Source organism: Periophthalmus magnuspinnatus, chromosome 24 (genome assembly GCF_009829125.3).
Source record: "Periophthalmus magnuspinnatus isolate fPerMag1 chromosome 24, fPerMag1.2.pri, whole genome shotgun sequence".
In the NCBI taxonomy this organism is placed as follows: Eukaryota; Metazoa; Chordata; class Actinopteri; order Gobiiformes; family Gobiidae; genus Periophthalmus; species Periophthalmus magnuspinnatus.
Window position 1 is genome coordinate 3920273 of NC_047149.1, and position 27862 is coordinate 3948134.

The following is a 27862-nucleotide window of genomic DNA, read 5'->3' on the forward strand; positions in this document are numbered from 1 at the left end:
TTTCTTCCAATCAAAAGTAACAGAATTTATTTGGATCAATGTAAATGGAAAGCCACTGTTCACATTCTAGTTTGAGTTCTGTAGAATCCAGTCCAAAATTTCACATCTCTGTAACACTGCTCAGAAATACATCCTCACTGTAATAAGCTACTGCACTTCTGGCATTCATAAAAACAAACATTTTCTTCCCATATACAAATGTACACACGTCTCACATCATTCAAATCGAGATAAAATTTCAAAATGACAAACAGAAAGTTGATATATTTCCCCATTTTTTGATATGACACAACGGCTGCTTTTTCCTGTCGTGGTAAAATGCCAAATATAGTCGTTGGTTCTCATGACAACAGGCAGCTGGTGGAGATGTCCTTTTTGAGCAAACAACACATTCTCAGTCCAAAATTTCATCTTTTCAAACGCCAGAATGCTGCTGTGCTTGGTTTTCGGCCGGGGTTAACTACAAAAAACAAGAAAAACAAAGATATTAGAAAATAATAAGCGCTAGAAACGAAGACATGCGATGCTTTTAAGACAGTCAAATCAGACAACGACAATACGACAGGCAGAAGACATGAAACAAAAAAGGCACGTTTAAAGAAGATATATTGTGCTATAGTTGTAATCTATGACACCTGTGGATCATTATGTTGCAATTTGGACATTTTAAATCCAATTATTCACATGAAACAACTTAATCAAAGTAATAAATCTGCTGACTTCTGGGTTGGAAAATTGCAGAGCCCAGTGAGGCGTCAGGAGCCGATTCCCACCTGTACAGCACTGCCAGTGTCATCATGACATGGACAGCTGCACATCACACTAGAGAGCAGATTTTTTTGTTTTCATTTGTACCTAAATGGCCTCATGACTCTGCAGAATCCTACATGTGTCATTGATTAAGAGAACTTTAATTGTAGAAGGTATTTCACGATGGGCGTGCACCAGTGGAGGTGGATTGGAAGAATGACATCTTGAATAAAGGAGGATAAAGATGACTAAAACATGCATGAATCACTCCAAATACAGCTTCAGAGGGTCAGTGAGGAAAAAACAACTCTAACATGTTGAAGAGTCGATTCTTCTTTGAGACACATTTTGATGTCAAGTGAAAAGAAAACAAATATCACAAGTTTATACTCTGCCATTATATTCTAAATCTTGGTGTAAATATCTTTATCATTGCGAGATAGGACAAACCTCAGTAGAAGTAACATCATCTGCTCTTACATCATTTTGACAAGTTACATTTACTCTTAGTTGCTAGTTAGCTGAAAGTTTGCTCCAACAACTAAATCTATCTCAGTCTATCACCAGAGCTGCATCCAATAGAAAACCTGTGGCAAAAAGATGAACTTAAGGTTTTTGTGTAGAAGAATGAGTCGAAATCATATCTGAGCAATGCAAGTCTCTCAGTCCAGAAGGGCTCAACAAACTGCTGCTTGTAACGGTTATTTTAGCAGTGATACGTCAGAGATTTGTTTTCTGTAAGTCGACTAGTCAAACAATTTATACACATTTTTCAGTGAATAGGAAGATGATATGTTCATGGTTTTATTCCAATGAACTATGAAATGCCCTTGATGGTAAAAAAATAAATAAAAATTGTCTGAAAAATACAAAAGTCACTTCAAGATTATATTAGTGTGAAATTCCAGTCATTATATTGATTGGTGCACTGCAGAAAGAATGGACACTTATAAAATGTAGTAAACAAAAATAAACTCAAAATCTGTTTTAGATAAAAATATATAAATAAAAAATGGCCACCCTTCGCTTTGAACCTTGGTTTGCACTGTTGGATTTTCATAAACCTGAGAAGTGTAAACTGTTTCAGGAGACGTGTGCTGTGGACAAAGCAAATGCTGGATACTCGGAAAAATATATATTAAAAAATGTCCACTTATTTCATACTTTTTGTTCTTTACCACATAATCCCACAGATCTTACATGATATATTTGATGTCTTCAGTGTCAATATAAAATGTAGAAAGTAGTAAAAACAAAGAAAAAAAACACTGAATGAGAAGGTGTGTGCAAACTCTTAACTGGTAGCGTACATGTAATGGCCAAAAAAGTCAGAATTCCCACACAGTTTGCATGCTTTGAACTGCACACAGACGCCATGCCAGTTACCAGGAAATCATTAGGTTTCCTTTAGAAGAAATCATCGTCATCATCGCTATCGGCCTCCTCCAGAGCCCAAGTCCAGCCCGGCAGGCCGAACTCCAGCACTCTGAAAACACCAGTGTATCCACGTTTAACCAGGAGGGTCAGGGTGCGGGACACACCACTGCCCCCGGGGGCGCTGTAGGCGTGTGTGAGGGCAGGATGCAGGAAGCCATGAAGGGTTAGCAAGCAGTGAAGAAGAAGACACATGAACGCAAGCAGGCGTCGGTACTGCTTAACCCTAACCCAGTCTCATCTGGTGTGTGCATTTTAAACATGACTTATTGTGTTCATTGTGTTTATTGACTAGAGCTGTGGTTATATAATTCTGAATGATCATTGTTGCACATGTGCAGGAATAATCATTCAGTGCACATCTGGTGGAGATCCGGGATTCACAGAGCTGTAGTTACAGAGTTTCAGATTTTACGTTCTGTGGGATATTATTTTATTATTTTAATATGTACACTAGCTGTAGCATAACCAGATGAAGTTGGGTTGGGATGCAGGGACAGCTCTACTTACACAGAGAAACTCGTTAGAAAGTGAAGAGGTCAGAGAGGTCAGAGGTCAGGGGTCAGTGCAGGATGATGCGCAGCATGGGCCCAGAGCTGCAGAAGTGAGAGCCAGGGGACAGGGGTTATACAGGGGTCAAACAGGGGCCGTGTAAGCAGCCTATCAGAGCACCAGCCCACAGCAATGTACACTACTGCAGTAGTAGAATAATAAAGGTTAAAGGACAAGTCACATTGATTTTTCTACAGAAAAAAAAAACAGAGGGATGATATGTTCCAGCTACAGTGGGACCACACTCCACAGGCTCCTGATGCCCGGAATCTCTGCTCCAGGGACTCGTCTGATTGTCAAGCTTTTTATTCATGAATGGACCAGATTTCTAATTTAGGTGCTGGAGAAGAATATTTTTGCTTGTGGCCTAAAACAGTTCTGTGCAGGGGGTCTGGGTGCACCCTTTGAGACAGGGGAGGAGTTCAGTGGCATGGAAGGAGTTTGGAGTAGAACTGAGGGTAGGATCAATGACATGATGGAAGAACTATGTCTATACAGGCAGCTGGAGCAAGTGTGCGGGATTAGGAAAGTTTTGGGAAGCTGCCCCCCTCCCCGAACCGCCACCTTAACGTGGTGGAGGGGTTTGAGCACCCGAATGATCCTGGGAGCTATGTTGTCGGGGGCTTCATGCCCCTGGTAGGGTCACCCATGGCAAACAGGTCCTGGGAGACGGGTCTGACTAAGAGCGGTTCAGAAGCCCAGCATGGAAAGTAAAAGATCAAGGCCGGTTACGTCGCCCGGACTGGCGTTACCGGGGCCCCACCCTGGAGCCAGGCCTGGGGTGGGTGCTCGGCAGCGAGCGCCTGGTGGCCGGGCCTTTCCCCACGGGGCCCGGTCGGGCCCAGCCCGAAGAAACGACGTGGGGCCGTCCTCCCGTGGACCCACCACCTGCGGGAGGAGCCATGAGGGGCGGGTGCGGAGAGATCCGGGTAGCAGTCGAAGGCGGGGACCTCGACGACCGGATCTCCGGACATGGAGACTAGCTCTGGGGACATGGAATGTCACCTCGCTGGGGGGGAAGGAGCCTGAGCTTGTGCGGGAGGTTGAGCGTTACCGGCTAGATATAGTCGGCCTCACCTCCACGCACAGCTTGGGCTCTGGAACCCAACTTCTTGAGAGGGGTTGGACTCTCCATTTCTCTGGCGTTGCCCGCGGGGAGCGGCGGCGAGCTGGTGTGGGCTTGCTCATTGCCCCACAGCTCAGCCGCTGCGTGTTGGGGTTCACTCCGGTGAACGAGAGGGTCGCGTCCCTGCGCCTTCGGGTCGGGGACAGGTCTCTCACTGTTGTGTCGGCCTACGGGCCAAACAGCAGTGCAGAGTACCCGGCCTTCTTGGAGTCCCTGGGAGGGGTACTAGACAGTGCACCAACCGGGGACTCCGTTGTTCTCCTGGGGGACTTCAACGCCCATGTGGGTAACGACAGTGACACTTGGAGGGGCGTGATTGGGAGGAACGGCCTCCCCGATCTGAACCCGAGCGGTGTTTTGTTATTGGACTTCTGTGCTAGTCACAGCTTGTCCATAACAAACACCATGTTCGAGCACAAGGGTGTCCATCGGTGCACATGGCACCAGGACACTCTAGGTCAGAGGTCGATGATCGACTTTGTTGTCGTGTCATCTGACCTCCGACCGCGTGTCTTGGACACTCGGGTGAAGAGAGGGGCTGAGCTGTCAACTGATCACCACCTGGTGGTGAGTTGGATCCGCTGGCGGAGGAGGAAGCCGGACAGACCTTGCAGGCCCAAGCGTATTGTGAGGGTCTGCTGGGAACGTCTGGCGGAGCCCTCTGTCAGGGGGGTCTTCAACTCCCACCTCCGGGAGAGCTTCTCCCTGATCCCGGGGGAGGTTGGAGACATGGACTCCGAGTGGGCCATGTTCTCCACCTCTATTGTTGATGCGGCTGCTCGTAGCTGTGGTCGTAAGGTCTGTGGTGCTTGTCGCGGCGGCAATCCCCGAACCCGGTGGTGGACACCGGAAGTAAGGGATGCCGTCAAGCTGAAGAAGGAGTCCTATCGAGCCTTGTTGGCTCGTGGGACTCCTGAGGCAGCTGATGAGTACCGGCGGGCCAAGCGTGCCGCGGCTCGGGCAGTCACAGAGGCAAAAACTCGGGGTTGGGAGGAGTTCGGGGAGGCCATGGAGGAGGACTATCGGACGGCCTCAAAGAGATTCTGGCAAACCGTCCGACGCCTCAGGAGGGGAAAGCAGTGCTTCACCAACACTGTTTACAGTGCGGGTGGAGAGCTGCTGACCTCGACTGGGGATGTTGTCGGGCGGTGGAAGGAATACTTTGAGGATCTCCTCAATCCCACTGTCACGTCTTCCGAGGAGGAAGCAGAAACTGGGGACCCAGGGGCGGACTCGTCCATCACCCTGGCTGAAGTCACTGAGGTGGTTGGCAAGCTCCTCGGTGGCAAGGCTCCAGGGGTGGATGAGATCCGTCCTGAGTACCTCAAGTCTCTGGATGTTGTGGGACTGTCTTGGCTGACACGTCTCTGCAACATCGCGTGGCGGTCGGGGACAGTGCCTGTGGAATGGCAGACCGGGGTGGTGGTCCCTCTGTATAAGAAGGGGGACCGGAGGGTGTGTTCCAATTACAGGGGAATCACACTCCTCAGCCTTCCCGGTAAGGTCTATTCCAGGGTGCTGGAGAGGAGAATCCGACCGATGGTCGAACCTCGGATTCAGGAGGAGCAGTGTGGTTTTCGCCCTGGTCGTGGAACACTGGACCAGCTCTATACTCTCCATCGGGTCCTCGAGGGTTCATGGGAGTATGCCCAACCAGTCCACATGTGTTTTGTGGATCTGGAGAAGGCATTCGACCGTGTCCCTCGTGGTGTCCTTTGGGGGGTGCTCTGGGAGTATGGGGTCCGGGGCTCTTTGCTAAGGGCTGTCCGGTCCCTGTATGACCGGAGCAGGAGCTGTGTTCGCATTGCCGGCAGTAAGTCAGACCTGTTCCCAGTGCATGTTGGACTCCGCCAGGGCTGCCCTTTGTCACCGGTTCTGTTCATTATATTTATGGACAGAATTTCTAGGCGCAGCCAGGGGCCGGAGGGGGCCTGGTTTGGGAACCACAGGATTTCATCTCTGCTGTTTGCAGATGATGTTGTCCTGATGGCTTCTTCGAGCCAGGACCTGCAGCAGGCACTGGGGCGGTTTGCAGCCGAGTGTGAAGCGGCTGGGATGAGAATCAGCTCCTCCAAATCCGAGGCCATGGTTCTCGACCGGAAAAAGGTGGTTTGCTCTCTCCGGGTGGGTGGTGAGTCTCTGCCCCAAGTGGAGGAGTTCAAGTATCTCGGGGTCTTGTTCACGAGTGAGGGAAGGATGGAGCGTGAGATTGACAGGCGGATCGGTGCAGCGTCTGCAGTGATGCGGTCGCTGTATCGGTCCGTTGTGGTAAAGAAGGAGCTGAGCCGGAAGGCGAAGCTCTCTATTTACCGGTCAATCTACGTTCCTACCCTCACCTATGGTCATGAGCTTTGGGTAATGACCGAAAGGACAAGATCGCGGATACAAGCGGCCGAAATGGGTTTCCTCCGCAGAGTGGCCGGGCGCACCCTTAGGGATAGGGTGAGGAGCTCGGTCACACGGGAGGAGCTCGGAGTAGAGCCGCTGCTCCTACACGTTGAGAGGAACCAGCTGAGGTGGCTCGGGCATCTGCTCAGGATGCCTCCTGGACGCCTCCCTAGGGAGGTGTTCTGGGCATGTCCCACCGGGAGGAGGCCCCGGGGAAGACCCAGGACACGCTGGAGGGACTATGTCTCTCGGCTGGCCTGGGAACGCCTTGGGGTCCCACCGGAGGAGCTGGAGGACGTGTCCGGGGTGAGGGAAGTCTGGGAGTCCCTGCTTAGACTGCTGCCCCCGCGACCCGGCCCCGGATAAGCGGAAGAAAATGGATGGATGGATGGATGGGAAGCTGCCAGCCCAGCCCATACAAGCACAACATGATGGATAAATATAAACAACATGGACGTTGTACTTCTCATCTCTAAGCTAAAAGCTTGAGACTTTACCATGGCTTGTGTGTTTGTGCTTTCCTCACCTGGTTTTGCCCGAGCTCTGCTGCTGTTGCTGCTGCATGCTTCTGGCTTGGATCTTGATGGCTCCCCGGTGGGACATACGAGGGGAGGCTCTGGGGGAGGCCCTGGGGGAGACTCTGGGACTAGACCTGTGCTGGAGCTCCGGGGTGGAGGGCAGAGGTGCAGGAGGCAGGGCGGCTGGAGGGGAGCTCAGGGTGGAGAGTTTACGGGGGATCCTCTTGAGCAGGTGGCTGACCCAGCGCGTCTGCTCCTCTGCAGAGCTCGCCAGGAGGAGGAGCTCTTTGGCCGTGGACATGTCGTAGTTCACTGAAGAGGGAGGACAAGTCAGGTACTGCAGTACATCATTTTGTTCCATTCTCTCATTACTATCACAGGAGTGGGTTAAAGCAGACATATTGTTCTTCTGTCTAATCTATATTGATAATCTATGACAGCTGTGGATCATTATGTTAGAATTTGAACATTTAAAATCGTAATATTCATCTAAAAAATGAACGGAGCAATGGCATCTTGAATACAGTAGAATAAAGATTACTCAAACATGCACTCATCACTCTAAATACATCTTCAGAGGGTCAATCAGAAGAGAAACAATTATTATGCAAAAACATCTTTTCAGACCATTTGATGTTATAAGTATGTTAAGTGTCCTGCCCAGGGACACAATGACACTGTGCTAGAACCAGTGACGCTCTGGTTGATGGGCAAAGACTCAGTTGCCCCATTTGGAGATAATTTTAAATACATTAAAGTGGCTCTCAAGTCGCAAAAGAAAATGTATTCTGTCAAGTTAACATGACAGAGTGAATATATTTGGCCACTCCATTGAACTACTCTAAGGTGTGAACTGTCTCCTGTGTAAACTGTGCTGTGTTCACACCTTAGGGCAGTTCAGAGGACTAATACCGACTAGGGGGTGTAAGTTTCAGGGTAGTTAGTTCCTCACTTCAGACAGATATATGGCGAACCAGAATCCTCTATCAGAAGGTGGCAATGTTGTCACAATACTAAAATTTCAAAGTCAATTTCGATACTAAGGAATGGACTCAATACTTGATACTGTTTTGATACCACAATGGTAATGAAAAACACTATTTAGACAACAGAATGTGATTTTTCACATTAAATGGTAGTACTTTCTTTTACATGTGTCGTATATGTGTGTAATCCCTCAGTGTGCAGTAGGTTCATAGTGGTCCATGTGTGTGTACTAGTCTATGTGTCTTATACTTGTGAAACATACAGCTCAAGATCCTTCTAAACATATTCAGGAAAGGTTCAGTTCTGTCCTGTGAATGTGACTTTTTAATACTGATACCTGCTCAAATGAGTATCTAGTTTCGTTACTAGTTTTATTACCAATCAGGTGCCCATGCTGTCCACCCCACCCAGACAATACCCCTCCCCGTGGCTCACCTTTGCATGGTGGGATGCCCTCCTCCTTGCTGCCCATGTGGTCCTTGTGGCACTTGAAGTGGCAGCGGCGGCACTCGAGGGCGGGCGGGGGCTTGAACATGTGCCAGAGGGGGCGGGCACACACCTCACAGCCGGAGGGGAAGTGGTACAGCGTAGGGATCAGCTCGTGCCCTTTGTGGCTGATGTAAGATGGCCGCTCGCTGTAGCCAACCGGCTCCACGCATGCCTCCTGGTCACGCTTGCTCTCGCCTTCGTTAGCGTACAGGATCTGACGAGAACAAACCTTTGTAAAGATGCATTCACTTTGCTGACAGTTTTAAAGTTATGATGTCATTTGACCATCTTTAAGTGGAGAGCGAGTAGACAGAAACCAAGGGCGCAGTAACTAAAAGTGAGTGGTGAAAATGTGAACGCGAACACAAAACCTGTAAGAGTGTAAGAGCATGTTTCTGACAGCGCCTGATGTTTACCCTCTAGCGCCCTCTTTCTCTCTGCCTGCGCCCGCCCTCTCTCTGCCTGCGCCCGCCCTCTCTCTGCCTGCGCCCGCCCTCTCTCTGCCTGCGCCCGCCCTCTCTCTGCCTGCGCCCGCCCTCTCTCTGCCTGCGCCCGCCCTCTCTCTGCCTGCGCCCGCCCTCTCTCTGTCTGCGCCCTCTCTTTCTGTCTGCGCCCTCTCTTTCTGTCTGCGCCCTCTCTTTCTGTCTGCGCCCTCTCTTTCTGTCTGCGCCCTCTCTTTCTGTCTGCACCCTCTTTCTCCCTGTGCTCCCTCTCTCTTCCTGCACCCTCTCTGTCTTCGCCCTCTCTCTTTCTCCCTGTGCCCTCTCTCTTTCTGTCTGCGCCCACTGTTTTTTTTTTTTCTTCTTCAACGAGAAATACCTCATCAAAACAAGACTTGAACAGATGATCACAGATTTAGAGGTTGTGTTGATTTTGACCATCAAGAACAACCTAAATGTAAGTTTATTCTTCATCGGACAATTTGTAATTTTACAATCTGTACAATTTAATATCGGCATACAACTGCCAAATCTGAAGTAAACAAACATCAGCAGTATCACGTTCTGACATACTATGAAAAAAATCACAAAATTATCAAGAAATGATGTGATATGTAAAACGAGGAACTACAGTAGAGGATCTATCCACTTTTGCATGTTTGTGTGATGAGATATAGGCGATGATACTATGATACTACATGTAGTATCAGTAGTAGTAGTTCTTTTGGCACCCATGACAAGAGTTTTGATGGCGCCCCCTTCCCTCCCACTCATGGCGGTGCTACATAGTCCAACACTGCAAACTCTACAAGTTCACAAATGTTTAGTTAACATTAAGAAGAACATTACTACCACTACTAGCACAAGAAGTATTAGTAGTACCTTATTCAGATGGGGTTTATACTTGATTTATAGTGGGTTAAGTTCTTGTTTCATCCTGACAAGACTAAATATTCTACTTTGTGTGTGATAAAAATACTCCTACTACTTCTATTGCAACCTCTGCAGACATTTTAGTATTCAGATCACATTCCAAAGAGCTGGAAGTACAGAGCTGAGTAGGATGTAATGGTGTGGCTGAGTCGTACATAGATGTTAGTGGATGTTTTATGCATAGGACTCTGTAGGGGGGAGCAGTACCTGGAATATTCGGGGTATTTCTCTAGCGTCAGCACGGTACACATCCGTCTGGGTAACAGGACGCACGTGGAACAGTTTACTGCAGGAGAGAAGAGGGAGGAGTGAGGACAAGATCATACAAGATGCAGTACAGTCACGTGTACTTCTACATCCTAACATTTCTGGATTGCAGTTCTGCTAAAACACAATATAAAAGTGTACTTATCTGAAAAAGAAATAAAATAAAAAATATTCACTGGCTGTAATATCTCCTATCCTGATTAGAGGTCAGAGAGTGTCTGTTTTCACATGCCCCTTATCGTCGCCCACTTCTCTGAACTTACATGCATTTATTCAAAAATAATTCATATTCAGATCATACGTGTGGGGTCAAAACATGTCACATAACCATTTTACAACAATAGAAATGGAAATGTAAACCTGCTGCTTCCTACACTTTCATTATCAGTTGTGCAGTGAACAGGAAGTCAGTGGTGCAGTTTAATATATTAAGCCATTATAGATCAATATTGTGCTTTACAATGAACAAAATATAAAATCATGGACTACGTCAGAAGGGACTCATAGAACCACAGTTACATTCCTAGGTAACACAAAAAAAATCCATGAGGTAGGACTCCTGCTGATACCTCACATACAACTGAACAATCACATGCTGCTAATGTAAAAAGTGGGCAGTTTTAACATTTGATGACACTATTTTTGTACAAGTCAGTGTAATCTCTCATTTGTCCAGGTCCATGGCAGAAAATGTCTTTGTCTCACTGTTTATGAAATCACGATATTTCCACTCTCATCCAGAAGATATTCTCAAGACTGATCTGCAGTGGCCGAAGATGAAATCAATTTAGTTACTTAAGTAAAAGTACAGATACTGGAGCATAATATAATCAAGTAAAAGTATCACAAGAAATAATGTACTTAAGTAAAAAAAATGTAAGTACCCCTATAAAAATGCACTAAAAAGTATAAGAAAGTAAAATAAAGTAAGAATTGTGCACAGATTTTGAGGTCTTATAAAGCTTTACATGGATCGATTCTGATAAAGATTTGTGCTGAATTTAATTCAACAGAAACAACTAAACTGAACTTTTGTCTTGCTAAAAATTAACCCCTCAGACTTTTCAAAACAGTAATAAATACTTTTAAGTCCTGTTCATGTAATGTCATGGAGTAGAAAGTACAGATACCTGCTCTCAAATGTAGTGTAGTGTAATAAAACTATAAAGTATCCACTTTAAAATATACCTCAAAGAGTACGGATACCTCAAATGTATAAGTGCAATACTTCACTACTTTTACTTCTTTACATTCCACCACTGCTGATCTGAGACGCTATGATTTATATATTGCACTGAGCTAAATAAATACCTCAGTCACAGAGACATCTTTGTTCATTGGTCTGTCACACGAGCCCGTCTCTCTGCTTAAACTCCGCCCCTCACTGTCTGCAGATGAGTGTTTTGTGACTTTAAGATGAAGGTGGACAGTTTGACAGATTTAAGCAGAGGAATGTCTAAATGCTGCCTAAAAATCCTGTTGTTTTTGAATAGAGAGAGCACATTTTGGTTTGGGTTTGGATTTCCACACACTTAGATCCTGTGCATTCTGGACAGGTTTTGCTTCTTTCTTGGTTCCCTCTGAGTTTGTCCTGTTTACACTGTCTGTGTCTGTCTCTCTGTCCGTCCGTCTGTCTAACACTCACTCGATGTCCAGGGTCATGAAGGGGTTCGCCTGCTCCCGGTCCTCCACACTGTTATAGAACAGGATCTTCTTACTGCTCACCACCACATACTGAAAAACACACAAAATACATGAAATACACAAGTACATATAAACATCTTACTCATGAGTACACAGCACAGTACTGGGTTTTACTGGGTCTTACCTTCCTGTCCCAGCCGAAGCGTTTGGAGTTCTTAGAGGGCAGTGACATCCAGCCCTCCAGCCTGGACTCTGCACAGGAGAGATGACAAAATACACATGTAAAAACAAAAGTACAGAGTACAAGTATGGATAGAAAAGACAATGAGTAAAAGAAAAGTCAAAGTGGAGATAAAACATTTAAAATATAACTATAGATGTATATACAGTTCAGATATAATGTAAAAGCAGCTCTTGGACTTAAATTAGACCATTGTGTGCAGTCTTCATCTAACTATAGCATTTAAATCAACAAACAAACCAGAAAGTGCACTGTTAGCATGCCCGTTGGTGTTAGCATTACCGTGACATGCTCTCGTCTCAGAGCTCTCATAAAAATGACGATGCCAGTAATGCACTAGGAACATTAGGATTACATTTGAACTACTGCAAACTATTTAAAATAAACTAAGGTAGCAAAGATTTCAAAGGAAGTCAACTAGACACTGTTTTTGAAATCAAAGATGTTTCGACTCACTTCCAGAAGCCATTTTCAATTTGATGGCACTAGATTGTGACACTGGGATTTATATTGTGACACTGGGATTTATATTACACTCTAAAACTCCTCCCTCTGGAGCTGGATGTATCCAACTCAGTGTACGTTCCCTGCTCTTGTTTACTAGCTGACAACATTATGGGTTGTTATGCCTCTGTTGTGATTTGCCTCACTGTTGTCAAGTATGTGATTAGCATTAGATTGGATTTTTCACAAAAATAGCTTCCTTCTCTCTTCTTGAGTTCTAAAACATTGTCTAAATGACTACCTGTGAAATCTTTTCTACCTTTCACCACGCCGGAGAGTATGCGTGATTACACCAATCTGTAAAAATAAGTACAGTATTTTCTGGACTATAAATCAGTTTTTTTCATAGTTTTTTTTTTTTTTCATAGTTTTTCATAGTGCGACTTATACTCAGATACGATTAATATGTGAAAAACATTTTTTTTTCTTCGTTATTATGCACTTTTTGGCTGGTGTGACTAATACTCCAGTGCCAGTAATACTCCGGTACGACATACTCTGGTGCAACCTATACTCCGGTGCGAGTAATACTCTGGTGCAACTTATACTCTGGTCTCCGGTGCGACTTATACTCCGGTGCGACTTATACTCCGGTGCGACTTATACTCCGGTGCGACTTATACTCCGGTGCGACTTATACTCCGGTGCGACTTATACTCCGGTATGACTTATACTCCGGTGCGACTTATACTCCGGTGCGACTTATACTCCGGTGCGACTTATACTCCGGTGCGACTTATACTCCGGTGCGACTTATACTCCGGTGCGACTTATACTCCGGTGCGACTTATACTCCGGTGCGACTTATACTCCGGTATGACTTATACTCCGGTGCGACTTATACTCCGGTGCGATTTTTATACTCTGGTTTCCGATGCGACTTATAGTCCAGTCTCCGGTGCAAGTAATACTCCGGACTTATACTCCGGAAAATACAGTTATATTTTTCACATTTTTAAAACAGTTAAAATTACTTACATCACCTTGAAGTAAAAGTTTAAAACAAACAAAGTTGCACACATATTGTATTTGTTAGCGTTAAATTAAACCAGGAATTATTAGCATGTTAATTGTTATTAGCATTACTGTGGTGGTAAACTCTGCTCCAGCCTCTGAAAGTTGTGAAAAGCTCTTATAAACTCATTGTGGTGGATAGTTGCTACACTATGGATGCTGCAATACACTGGAAAAGTGTGGAACTTTGGACCACTGCAAACTGAACTACCGGTGAACGAAGGTAGAAAAGGTTTCAGAGCTAGTCATCTGCTTTTTAAATCAAGACATTTTGTTTCTCATCCAAGAAGCCACTGTCAGTTTAATGGAACAGGTTTGAGACACTGGGATATTTTACACTACACTGAGTTTGGATAAAACCAGCGGCCAAAGGAGGGTTTTAAAGTGAAACTCTTTGTTTACATGCTCGTTATGGGCCGTTAGATGCTGTAAAAAGCTGGAGTATATGTGTAAAATGTGTAGTGGGGATAATTCTGAAAGCCTGGTGACATTTCCACACGTGGCATTTGTGAGTGTGCAGTTCTCAGAGGAATGTGTGTGTGTGGGCGGCTGTCGCTCAGTCCGACACATGCTGGGGTTAATCACTCTGCGAATCCACATAGAACGCTCAGAACACAGGCTAAGTCAGGCTTATAAATTCAGCTAAGCAGCAAAAGTGATGTATACTTGTATGTCTCCAACTTCATAAGCACATACTACTTCTACCACCAACAATGCTACTACTACCACCAAGTGCTGCAAGTCCACAGACAACACACTAAGAACACAGGCTTTCAATGCGGCTAGACAACAAAAGTAACTAAACCAAAGTTGTTGATGTATACTTATGTATGTCTGCAACTTCATAAGCACATAACTACTACTACTACCACCAACAGTGATGATACTACTACTACCACCACCAACAGTGATGATACTACTACTACTTCCACCAACAGTGATGATACTACTACTACTACTACTTGCTGGGGTTTATTACTTCATGGTTTGAAAGAGGGTTTCAAGTCCAAGTGCAAGTATTGAGAGTAGTTGGATAACAGTCTACTGATAGTACTGATACTGCTACAAGCTACTATTTACCACGATGCGGTGTATGTGCATGTCTGTAACTTTAAACACATTATAAAGTAGTTCCAAGGCTGGGGGTTGGTGGTTCAAGTCCAGTCCAGTGCATGACATTACATTCTTGAGCAAGGCACATGCTGCTACTACTACGAAATACTATATACCACCAGCAGCAAACACTACTACTATTATGAGCTACTTGCCAGCAGCTACTACTCCTACTAAAACTATGAACTACTACTGCTGCTGCTGCTGCTGCTACTGCTACTGCTACTACTACTACTACTACTACAACAACAAGATAAGATAAACCTTTATTTGTCCCACAATGGGGAAATTACAGAGGTACTACTACCACTATTAAAGATGGGCATGTATCTACACAACCACATCCCCAAATGGTTCTTGTGTAGCAGGAAAGTCGAGCCCTGGTAGTTCGTCCCAGAATACACTAATTGCACTGCCTCGGGCTCCCATCATCCATCTGTGCTGTTGGATCAGTGGAATTCAGCTTGAATATACCAGGAGAACTTTTGTCCTGAGGGCTTTTCCCCTCCTCAAACTGCCCTGACACAGGATCTGCTAGTCCTCCCTGTCCAATCCTACCTGACCAGTCCTACCTGACCAGTCCTACCTGACCGTGTTACAGTCATTCCCTGCACCATTTACTCTCTCAAAGTTGTATTTGGAGTGATTCGTGTATGTCTGATCAATGTTTAAACGGTTTTTTCACCATACTGCTGATCAACTCACTTCGTTGTCCTACTTTATTTTCTTGAGTCCGTGACACACGTAGCATTCGACAGTGTCACGTAGACATTTTGGTGCAACATGACAGAGCCAGTGTCTTTCAAGGACAACCAATGTTACACAAAGACTCCAGCAGCGTGATGTGTGCAGAGAGCAGAGAAGAGGATTATAGACGAGAGCCAGCACAAAGGATTAGGACTGGACCGGGACTGGACCGGGACTGGACCAGGACTGGACCAGGACTGGACCAGGACTGGACCAGGACTGGACCAGGACTGGACCACGACTGGACCACGACTGGACCACGACTGAACTAGGACTTAAGCAAAACTAATGCAGGACTGGACCAGGACTGGACCAGGATCAAGTCTGGTTCACTGTGAGGATTTAGGGACAAACAGAGAGAGCGTAACAGGACGCGACTGCTTTCTGGAGATAACGTGATGCAGAAAAGCGTATTGTGTTCTTAGACAAATCTCACTCAAAGATCCGATTCTGAACTATTTACTGTGTCCTTTCAATCAATTACTAAAGGTCCTGTATTAAGCAAAATGGACTCTTGTGAGCTTTATGCTTTAAGTTAAGTTAAAAACAGACCCGGAGTTGTGTTTTGTTTCATTCACACTCAGTAACACTTTATTATTAGTCTGTCTACATCTACAAAGCTCAAAAGTTTAAAAACACAATGGAGCACACAATTTCACACAACATCATAAGGTGGAACAGAGTGTTTTCTGTCTGAGAGAGGAACTCAACCTAAATATGCAGGTGTGTTTGTGTGTTAAACATGTGTGAATGAAACAAAACACAACTCCAGGTCTGTTTGTGATGAGGAAACATTAGAACACAGATCAGAGAATTGCGTAATATGGGGGATTTAATTTTAACCATACATTCAGACCCAGTTATTTTTACTTTTACTTTCTTGGTTCATAACTTAGTCTTTCTACATTATTTTCAAGTAACTGTAATCTTTTTTTTTTTCAGCACAATTTTGGCTAATCTACCACCTCTGCCAGATCATAAAGGCACAATGTTATAATCTATGACACCCGTGGATCATTATGTCATAATTTGGACATTTTAACCTTGGAGAATCCACGGGGTCAAATTTGGCCACCATTAATGGCTGCTACGCAAAATTAACAAACAAAATAAAAATATGTCAAATTTAACTTCAAAAGCCCAAAGTGCCACTTCTGTCCTATGCATAGACACCTAGTGGATGAATATTGAACTAAAATGAGCCAGAGTGATAGTGACAAGGTGGCTGTTTTGTTGAGCTGGAAAACTTCCCAAACAAAATTGTCTTCTCAGCAAACCAACGAATGGTAAAATTGTATTTATTTATTTTTGTTAATCTTTTTAGTAATAGCTTGCAGAATGTCTAGAAGTACGTTTTATATTCTTTTGTATAAATTATATTCTTTAAGGGCCAAATTTAGCCCTGATCCTAAATTAGGGAATAAAGGGATAAAATAGAAAAAGTGGATATTTCAGTGTTCAGTAAACTTATAGCAGTAATTTAATGCATTGTTCATAATTTTCCAAAGAAGAAAAGGGTTCTCCAGGGTTAAATCACAGTAATGGTCTAAAACAACTTAATAAACTTCTGGATTAGAAAACTGCGGTGCCAAAGAAGAGCTGACGTCACCATAAACATCATCACAACAGAGCGCTGTGTAGCTGTGAGCTCCTCCTATGGACATCTGCACATCACACGAGGGAGCCGTGGGGTCTATGTCAGTATGTATGATGGTGAAAACGCGGGCAAAATGGCGTCTTAAAAATAAGCAATTAAAGATGACTTCAACATGCACAAATCACTCCAAATACAACTTCAGAGGAAATGAGAAGGAAACAACATGGTTAAAAGCTCTGAAAAGTCCATTTATCAGAATATTTCCGCTTCAACACCACAAACAGAACCGGGCCGTGTTAGCGTTAGCATAGCCACAGCACAAAACGGTGCCATGCCGTGTGCACAAAGCGCTCTTCACTCCATGCGGGTCACCTTCCGGGTCACACGGCTCTGCGCTCTGAGGAGGGGGCTCGTGGTAGGTCAGAGCGAGGGGGCGCCGTCCCGCCTCCCCCTCCTCCTCCTCCTCACTGGACTCGGAGTCAGAGTGGAGGAGTGAGTGCGGGGGGCGGAGCCGGGGGCGCGGGTCCGAGCGGAGGTCCGGGCGCGTGTCTATACACACCGACTTGTGGGTTCGCTGGTACAGGAACATGGACTCGGACGTTTGGGAGTGGGTGATGCGCACTGGAGAGGGAGGAGAGAAGAGGAGTGAAGGAAGGAGAGGAGGAGGAAGAGGGCAAAAGAGGAGAACAAGGAGGAAGAGGAGAGGAGGGAAGAAAGAGGAGAGGAAAAGGAGAGAAGAGGAGAGGAAGAAGGAAAGGACAGAAGGAAGAGGAATAGAAGGGGACAGAAGGAGGAGAGAATAGAAGGGATACGAGGAAGGAGAGGGCAAAGGAGGAGAGGAAGGAGGAGAGGAGGAAGGAGAGGAGGAGGAATAGGGCAAAGGAGGAGGAAGTAGAGGAGGAGAAGGGCAAAGGAGGAGAAGAAGGAGGAAGAGGAGAGAAATAGGAGAGAAAGAAGAGGAAAGAGAAGAGGAGGAGGGCAAAGGAGAAGAAGGAAGAGGAGAGGATAGAAGGGAGAGGAGGAAGAGGAAACAAATAGGAGAGAAGGGAGAGGAGAAAGGGGAGACAATAGAAGGGAGAGGAGGAAGGAGAGAGGGGAGGAGAGAAGAGGAGGAAGAGGAAGAGAGTAGAGGAGGGAGATATAGAAAGTAAGAGAGGAAGGGAAGAGGAAGGAGGAGAGAAAGAAGAGGAGGGTGAGGGAATGATGAAGAGAGGAAAGAGGGAGCAAAGGAGGGCAGGAGGAGGGGGAGGAGAAAGAAGGGGCAAAGTAGGAAAGGCGAGAAGGAAGGGAAGGAGAGAAGGGGCAGAGGAGGAGAAGAGGTAGGGAATGGAGAGAAGGGCCAAGAGAGAAGAGGATGAAAGTGAAGAGCGGGAAGGAGAGACGAGGAGAGGAGAAGGGGAGGAAGAACAGGTGAGAAGAAGGAGGAGAGTGGAAAAGTGGATGCATTTGGGGGACTTTCAACCGATGCCATCAACATGAAGCTAACTAGAGGCACTGCTCTGTCTGAAGCCCTGTTACACATGACCATAAACAACTGACTTAGCTGTTTAAATCCATTTAGAATTTTTCTTGAGTTTTCAGACCATGTAAAAACTTATGAGGTTTTGTTTGCTAATGTGTGCATTGTGTTACCATGGAAACTACTGAACATTTCTCCATAGATCTACAAGTATCAGTTCTCATGAGGCATATCTGTGACCCGCTCTGTCAACTCATCATCTGTACAGTCAATCCCTCTAATGTGGCCGTGTGTATTAGTTCAAGGAGAGTTTGAAAAGGATTCAGTGTCTCCGATGCCCCTCTGCCCTCACGCTCTACAGCACACAGGTATAACACAGCAGGTATCATTAAGTACTTCAAAGTCTCTTTTCTTGTACTCTCTGTGCTGTCTGCGCTCCATTTGCTTACACAACCAGCGCTTTTGTAACGACTCATTATCTTCCATCTGGCACTCGGGAGAAATTATTCCACTGCAAATGTCACCACTCATAATTTTCATTTTGTATTTCTTTCTTTCTTTTTTTATTTTTGTGCAAGACTTTAATGTACCCAAAGGTAACGTGTGAGGGACCACAGCAACTGAAGACCTCTGTCCAGGTCTTGATTTGGCCTAGGTGAATACCTAGGTGGAGGAACTGTACATGTACATGGTATGTTTGATTCACATACCTGGCTATCCCTCTGTCTTATTGTTGGGGTAGTTTTGTATACCTGGGTATCCATCTGCAGTGGTGTCCAGGTCGGCGCTGCTGCTGGTGGAGTCCATAGAGTGCACACTGAGGGTGGAGAGCTGACACCGGAGCTGTTCAATGTCACTGTCTTTAGAGTCTAGCGCCATCTGCATCTCCAGACGCACGGCCGTCTCCTCCGCGATCACCTACAGCACACACAGATTAGCTACGTCTTGGATGGGAGGCGTCCTATGGGATTCATAGAACTGTAGTTACACTCGTAACTTTGGTTCCATGGAAACAAGCAGGAGGCCCTCCTCGAGGCCAAGAGCCAAACCAGTGTTTCACTTACATTACTTTTGAGTGCAGTAAAAACGTACAAAATGAAAGAAAAGGCTGCTTTTATTTCTTGCTTAAAAAGTTACATATTGGAGCTTTAAAATGAATATGTTGTTTGAGTGTAATTTATTTTCCCATAGTTCATGTGAAGTGTCCAAATCCATCTTCAGGTTGTGTGCCATATAATCCAGATCCTGTTCCATTAAATCTGACAGTTTCTAAATTGCCAGAAGCCGCTCCATTTTATACCTGCTGATTCCAAATGTCACTCCATTATTGTCCATGGTCTGTCTGTGTGCTGCATGTGTGTGTGTGTGTGTGTACTGAGAGCATGCATGTTCTCTCCTGTACGTGTGTGTGCTGTGCACCTGCGGGTTCTCTCTCCTGTATGTGTGTATGTATGTGCTGAGCGCCTGCATGTTCTCCCTCCTGTACTAGTGTGTGTACTGTGCACCTGCATGTTCTCTCCTGTATGTGTGTGTGTACTGATCACCTGCATGTTCTACAGACTGTGTGCATGTCGTTGAGCTCCCTCTGCAACTTGATGATGGTGCAGTGTGTGTGTGTCTGTGCTGGACACCTGCATGGCTCTGCGTGTGTGTGTGTGTGTACTGACCGCCTGCATGTCGTTGAGCTCCCTCTGTTACTTGGTGATGGTGTGGTGTGTGTGTGTGTGTGTGCTGTAATCCTGCATGGCTCTCTTGTGTACGTGTATGTGTGTGTGTGTACTGACCGCCTGCATGTCGTTGAGCTCCCTCTGGTACTTGATGATGGTGCTGTTGAGTTTCTCCTTCTCGGCCCTGAGCTCCAGTTGAAGTTTGCGGTTTTCCTTCTCCCTGCGGTGTATCGTGGTGTCTGTGCCCCGCTGCCCCCTGCTGATGGTCTCCCTGCGGTTCATCACCTCAGCCAGCTTATTCACAGCCTACCACAACAACACACAAAGCACATTCAATACAACAATTCAATACTATGAAATAGACTCAATACCGATTCTGATACCACAGTGACAATTAAAAATACTCTTTCTTTAGACGATAGACATAGAAAACTTATCCATCTCCTTGGGGACAAGTAGGTGATGGCACTAGGCCAAGTTACAGGTCAGATCCCTGCAGAGGCAACTCTGCTCACATTAAGTAGTTTTTCAAGGTATTTATTTGAAAAAAAGAAAAAAAAAACACTTCTAAATTTAATAAGCAGGAAGGATAATACTGTATGGTGGAACTTTTCATATAACCCAAATACTTTTTTACTCTTACTTGAGCAATTTTTTGGTCTACTACACTGTACTTCTACTTGACCAATATTACTTTGAGTTAATGCTGCTCTATACTATAGTACAGTTCTTGACTACTCTACACACCTCTGGTTATTTGTAGACTCACAGTGGGGAGAGTAATATCAATCTGTACTTATGCAAGAGTACTTTTACTTCAAAATAATCTACTGTGGTACAATTTCTTTAGTGACTAGAGCAAACCGAAGCAGCTCCGGATATAGAGCCGAGTGCAGGACAGAGATTACATCATAATGAAACATAATAACAGCTCTTAGTCTAATGTAGAATCTGTCTGCTTCTGTGTGGGAGGATGAGTCACTCCAATCCTGCGCTAATTCATTCACCTTTCATTTACTTTTCGGCTAAAGGTGCACTGTGTAACTTTTCATCACTGCTTTCCCTGGCATTAAGAGCCCATATTTTGCTATTCTCTGATCTAATGTTTCCTCATCACAAACAGACCTGGAGTTGTGTTTCTCTCAAACAGAAAACACTCTGTTCCACCTTGTGATGTCATCATGTGGTAATACAGGAAGTGCTCCACTGTGTTTTAAATTCCACACACCTTTACTAGAATCATTTGGGTCGTTTCAGCTCTGGATTTGCCGATCTCTGCTGAACTAAAAGTAAAAGGTAGTTGTTAACTTGAAAACTACCACTTCATGAGATCACAAGGTGGAACAGAGCATTTTGAGTTTTGAAGATGTAGACAGACTAATAATTAAGTGTTACTCAAACATGTCTGAATGAAACAAAACACAACTCCAGGTCTGTTTTTGAGGAGGTAAAAACATTAGAACATGACTTAAAGCTCACAAGAGTAAATTTTGTGTAATATCAGACCTTACATACTTTAAATCTTGCAGTCAACAGTCAAATACAGGTGTTTCCATTGCTCAAAAAACAGCTTAAAGAGGAGGAGGCATTATACTTTGCCATGTTACGTTTTATTTCTGAAAATGTTATATTCACCAGAAACATTAAAAAGTGTTAACATGTTTCAATTTTGTCTTTTGACACTCTGAATCTCCCCTCTCTTTGGTCCCTACGCTAAGTCACTCCCCCTTCAGAGCACTATCACAACACAATCAGCAGCGTGCATCCCGCTAATAAAACTACTGCACATTGCATCAGGTTTGTCAAGTTGTAGTGTACTGTTTGGTATACTGCGTTTGTGTAGTTAGTCAGGAGCGTAGGTGAGGTAGGTTTGTGGGCGGAGCGTTGGACAGAACTGTACATCTAACAAAGATGGGTTCGTATAAGGGAGAGATCGCTAAATTACTCAAACATTCATGGATGACGTGTAAAACCTCTTCAGGCATGTTTTGGATGAAGGAATAACGTTATAATATAGATAGAAAGCTCAAAAAACTAAATTTTGCTTAATACCTCCTCTGTAAAACACACATTCTTAGTGTGTGCAGGCTCGCCTCTGCACAGATCTAACCTGCAACTTGGCCTGGTCACGTCACTATTCTCCAGTTTAATACTTTACAAACTTTGGAATATTCCAAGCCAAGCAATCACAAGTTCATGGAGACAAGCAGGTGGCATACCCTACCCTAGAAAAGTTACACAATGGACCTTTAACAAATCAAACCTGTCTGTTTTATTGGATTTTTTGTGAAGCTGTCAGAAGGTGTTATGTATTACACCTATGAGAGATAAAAACCTGTAAAATGTGATGTGTTCAGAGGGCTGGTGTGAAGAGTATTACTCAAAGGGAACGGGGGGAAAAAAGCATCGGTGTGGAATATTTTTTGGCTTTTGCTCGTACCTGGATCTTGAGCGTCCTCTCGGTCTGAAGCTGCTTCTCGTACGACACCTTGATGGCGCTTTGTTGCTTCTCCGCCTCCTTCATCTTCTGCAGCTCTGCACACACACACACACACACACACACATATTTCAGGTTTACATGCACTGTGGGGACTTTCCTGGAGACTGAGTCCAACCTTAAAGACGCTGCACCTGATTTTTACTGTCTTAAAAAGGTGAAAAAGAGAACAGGTTCATTTTAAACAGTTTGCAGTGGTACAAAGTTATTCCTCACTTACCTTATGCATTCTGAGCACCCTAATAATTCACTGTGATGAGTTTATAAGCTTTTTACAACTTTCAGAGCCCAGAGTGGATTTATGTTATCATGGTAATGCTAACCAAAACTAGCATGCTAACACCGCACTTCCTTGTTTGCGGATGATTACCAAAAAAAAGCTATCTGTACTGGGGAAAGGTACGTTTTACCAAAATGTTTCATATAGAAGTTAACAAAAAACAAATACACAGATAACACGATATACAGGAAAAGAACAATAACACCACAATATCCTGCCTGGTGAGTATTAAATGCCAGGGAGAAGAGGTGGGTTTTCAGTCTAGTCTTAAACTGTGTTAAAGACTGAGAGGATCTGACAGGCAGAGGGCGCTGTTCCATAGTTTGGGCACTGCCACAGGAAAGGCTCTGTCACCTCTGGTCTTGAGCGTGGCTTTGGGCACAGGAGCAGGAGCTGACCTCTGACCTCAGGGCTCTGAGTGGAGTATAGGGCTGCAGTAACTCCCTCAAGTAAACAGGACCCATAGAGCACAGACAGAGGACCCATAGAGTGCAAACAGAGGACCCATAGAGCGTAGACAGAGGACCCATAGAGTGCAGACAGAGGACCCATAGAGTTCAGACAGAGGACCCATAGAGTGCAGACAGAGGACCCATAGAGTGCAGACAGAGGACCCATAGAGTTCAGACAGAGGACCCATAGAGTGCAGACAGAGGACCCATAGAGTGCAGACAGAGGACCCATAGAGTGCAGACAGAGGACCCATAGAGTGCAAACAGAGGACCCATAGAGTGCAGACAGAGGACCCATAGAGTGCAAACAGAGGACCCATAGAGTGCAGAGAGAGGACCCATAGAGTGCAGACAGAGGACCCATAGAGCGTAGACAGAGGACCCATAGAGTGCAGACAGAGGACCCATAGAGTGCAGACAGAGGACCCATAGAGTGCAGACAGAGGACCCATAAAGCACAGACAGGTCCCACAGAGCACACACATTTAAACACAATGACATTTTTAATTGACTTGATGTAAAATGGGAGCAGGTGCAGCTGCACAGCACAGGTGTGATGTGCTCTCATCCCTTAGTTTTTCTGTTTTGTTTCAGTCCGCTATGTTAAAAGTGAAAACTGCCGGCACTTCAGTGTGTTTATTTGTGCTGCGGGAAGCAAAAAACTTGTGAGTAATGACGTTCCTCATATGTCAAAAAAATCTAACTATGTTGCTATGATCTATTTCTACCAAAAGTATGGTTAGATATCTGTTAGACAATTTTATTAGTAATTACAGCTGCAAAGTTTTAGTGCTTAGGCTAAGTTACTAGATGCCCCTGAACGTCTCGTAGCCCCTGTTCACATCTGTTCGTTTTGACAAGTTTTGGGACAAAGATGATCTGAATTCAGTTGCTTAGTGCGCTCAGAGTTCTGTTCTGTGTAAACGCAGCGATAGTCTTGACCACTGGAGCGTTCTTATTGGAGAATGTTCTGGAGGCCCTCACCTGTCTGTAGATCTTTGAGCTGGTTGTTGAGCTCCTCTTTCTCTCCAGCCAGATTAGCCACGTCCACCGTCAGAGTGCGGTTAGACTCCTCCAGCTGCAAACAGCCAACGAGCAAGACATCAGACTCACATTTCAAACTGTCTGATTCATCGGAGTTTGAACAAAGTGTAATAAGGACACAGTGATGGTACAGGGGAACCATTCATTTCAGAATAACTGAAAATAAAAATGAATGAATAAATGCAAGATAACTGTAATCCCATATTATGGAACATTTCAGCTGAATCGTTTTGAATAACACTCCTGCTATCACATCTTTTTACTGTATCATTCTTCTCTGAACCTACACTCATCAAAAATCCATAATTTGTAATATTTATGAGCACATTTTTACATTTTTACAAGGCACAATGCAGTTCTCAAAAATCCTTTAAGCAAAAAAATAATAATCCTCTGTGGCTGCATTTGATCAAAAACTTGAATCTGCTCTAACCCACTGAGGTGCAACACTAGTCCTGAATAACTGATAATCTGTTGTATTTCTTCACAACAGTAAAACCTCTACAACTGAAAAATAAAAATATTACATCATGACAACACTCCACAGGCATCAGCTTCTCAAAAAACAAAAAAATCTGCCAGGGTGACTCAACAAATGAGGGAAACCAACTCAGTATCGGGTCAGAGGGTTTCCTTAGTGACTGTCGAGTTGACACCGACTCCCTCACAGGTCAGAAGGTCATCTCTCAAAAGAGCCACACTGGTCAGCACCCCGTCAGGGCCAAGGTATGACCAGGAATAAGGAACGCTGCCCTTAACTGTACTGACACATTCAGCAAAAAAGAAAAAAAAGCATTTTGGAACCTCACTAAATCACTTATCCTCTCCCTCTTTTTTAATGTTCTGCACTTTCCCTCTTACAGTTAAAACCAGAAGTTCACATACACAATATGAAAATACACTGTCACTGTTTAACATGAAATCAGACTAAACTTTCCCTGATTTAGGTCAGTTAGGATTAACAAAATTATTTCTATTTGCTAAATACCAGAATAATGAGAGAAGGATTTTTAAAGACTCATGATGTGACAAAGTGGGCCTTTGTCCCTTTTAATAGTATTATGATTTGGTTTTGCACATGTCTGTTCATTTTCAATAACTTCAATACTAAACTAAATAGAACTATCCCGGGTTTGTTTTGTTTAGTTGCAATCAGTTAAATCACCACACATTTGTTAGTTAAACATATTTTATTTAGTTAAATGTGTCTATTCAGTTCAGTCCAATAATCATCTTACCTGCATCTCCACATGGTCCAGACAAGGAGAGGGCGTGCCCTATGTCGGCCATTTTATAGGCTTGAGTGGGGTCGTGGGCTGGACCATGTGGAGGGAAAAACTGGCTTAAGTTTGTTTATTTCTTTGTGTTAATGTCTTGTGTATTTTCGTTTCATGAACTAAGTGTTTATAGTTTATTTAGTTAAACACTTTTAGTAAAGGGACTTGGGCCCGACAGATGTTTTTATGGAACATAGTGCTTATGTTACTCCCACAGCCCCCTGGACAAGAGATGGAGTAGACCAGGGGCGGAGCTTCCGGTACAGGAAAGTATTTTAGCCTGGGTAATTAGACAGATGAGGAACACCAATGTAGCCAGGGTACTCGTGGCTTTTGTTTCAGTTGTTTAAGTTTGGTTGCTTAGTTTTCGTTGAGCACAGTTAATTTTTGTAAATATGGATTATTTTTTGTTCACGGTGTACCACTACACGGGAATAAATTGTGTCTAATGGGACTTCTTTTGAGTCTGCCTCCTATTTTGATCACTCGGGCCAGCTTCCCCACATGACTTTTTTCAAAGTCAAAAGTTTACATACTGTAAGATTATTGTGCCTTTAAATGATTTGACAAGTGGGCAATGAGCTGAAGCATACTGCCAAACTGGTTACAAAGTGGCTTAAGGATAACAAAGTCCATGTTTTGGAGTGGCCATCACAAAGCCCTGATCTCAGTCCTATTGAAAATGTATGGAAATGCCTGAAAAGGCATGTGCGAGTAAGGCAGCCTACAAACTTGGCTCAGTTACACGAGTTCTGTCCAGAGGAATGGGACAAAATTCCTGTCAACTATTGAGAGAAGCTTGTGGAAGGATATCCAGAATGTTTGACCCAAGTCATACAGTTTAAAGGCAATGGCACCAAATGCTAATGAAAAGTATGTAAACTTGAGACTTGAAACATTGTCTAAAAAAATCCTTCTCTCATTATTCTGGCATTTAGCAAATAGAAATAATTTTGATAGTCCTATTTGACTTAAAACAGGAAAACGTTTGTCTGATTTCAAGTTAGACAGTGAGGGAAAAAAGCATGTGTCTTTTTATATAGTGTATGTAAACTTCTGGTTTCAACTGTATTTCCTTAGTGTTCTTTTTCTGTTTTATTACTTACCTACCCACACACACGCGCGCGCACACACACACACACACACACACTCTTACAGACCTACATTCCCATATAAGAAGAACAGATGTCATCTTATTGTCTCATCACATATGCACTCGCTTTTCCCTCAAATCAAATTATCTACTGTCTTTTATTGTTTGTATCTATATATCACAAGTATCTCCATCTTCTCCAGAGCTGGGTACTCACCGCGCTGATGGTGGCCTCCTTATCGCTGAGCTCCTGCTTGTGTCGGGCCAACATGTCCTTGATCTCCAGCTCCTTCATGATCTTCTCCTTCTCCAGGGCCGAGTACTGCTCCTCAGCGATGGAGCGGGCCAACTGCTCCGAGTCGGCTTTGGTCAGACTGGCCTCGAGCTGTGACGCCAGAGACTCCCTGAGGACCACAAGTTACACGAGTTGGAGCCATGTTTTTGTGCCCACAGGTTCTGCTGGACTAGATAGTTTGTGATGTGTTTTGAATACAAATCAAATCATCTTTATTTCGGGCTCATGGTCCATTTTTAAAAACAATCAGGGACAGTGACAATGCAAACAGTAAATATCTACGTTTTAAAAAGACAGCCATACCAGTGTCTCCACATCTTGGACTGATAGCGAATTGCACTGAATCTTATGTTTGTGAGTGACATTATTATGCCATTTTCTGACTTATTTAACCTACTCACACTGTTGTTCTCCTTTACTGTACATTTTGTATCGTAAATCAAAGTCTATTTTTACTTTATCTTAATGCATGTCCTTATTTTTATTCTATCATAGTTTATATTATTATTATTCTTAGTTGAAATTTGCCCCATAACACTGAAGCAAGTACCTGTTTGTGGATTCTGTTCACTGACAACGGCAATAAAAGTGACTCACAAAGATTGTTCACAGACACATTTAGAGGAGGGCTCACTCTGCACCACGACTCCAAAATATCACACGCAGCTCGTCTTTGGTCGTGCGATGGTACTAAGCTTGATCTTTGTCCATGTCTCACTGCTCTGTACTTACAATCCTTAAAGATTCAGGATCGTACGAGTAGAGCTGTCAAAACTCAGTGGTGGAATGTAACGATGTAAACGTGTTAAAGTACTGCACTTAAGTAAAGCACAGATATCTAAAAATTCTACTTGAGTACATTTTACAGTGGATACTTCTTACTTTTACTTCACTACACTTGAGAGCAGTATCTGTACTTTTTACTCTACTACATTTTTTTAACAGGACTGAAAAGTAAAAGTACTTTTCATATGATTTGAGGCGTTATTTTCACCCTGTTTGTGGAAACATCCTGACTAAAGTTTTCAAGTTCAAGCTTCCAATTTGAGGAAAA

At 44.2% G+C, this 27862-nt stretch overlaps 1 protein-coding gene across 5 annotated transcripts in view; it reads right to left on the bottom strand.

Moving 5' to 3' along the window:
* Positions 1 to 27862, bottom strand: part of LOC117392590 (rho-associated protein kinase 2-like) — a 98913-nt gene continuing 71051 nt past the window's right edge. Inside the window, exons 23-35 of one of the 5 annotated variants that reach the window (XR_008649236.1) lie at positions 26731 to 26917; positions 24084 to 24177; positions 22311 to 22405; positions 19988 to 20176; positions 18956 to 19121; positions 17117 to 17365; positions 11713 to 11780; positions 11530 to 11618; positions 9825 to 9903; positions 8191 to 8458; positions 6777 to 7080; positions 2695 to 2780; positions 1 to 460 (exon numbers count right to left, since the gene is read on the bottom strand). Coding sequence is in view for 4 of the 5 variants with exons in the window: in XM_055232214.1 (XP_055088189.1) it covers positions 2158 to 2236; positions 6777 to 7080; positions 8191 to 8458; positions 9825 to 9903; positions 11530 to 11618; positions 11713 to 11780; positions 17117 to 17365; positions 18956 to 19121; positions 19988 to 20176; positions 22311 to 22405; positions 24084 to 24177; positions 26731 to 26917 (1867 nt within the window). In the remaining variant the exon portion in view is untranslated. Of the gene's footprint in view, positions 461 to 2136; positions 2237 to 2694; positions 2781 to 6776; positions 7081 to 8190; positions 8459 to 9824; positions 9904 to 11529; positions 11619 to 11712; positions 11781 to 17116; positions 17366 to 18955; positions 19122 to 19987; positions 20177 to 22310; positions 22406 to 24083; positions 24178 to 26730; positions 26918 to 27862 lie in introns of all 5 variants that reach the window. The other 4 variants (XM_055232214.1, XM_055232216.1, XM_055232215.1 and 1 more) reach the window with 4 other exon arrangements.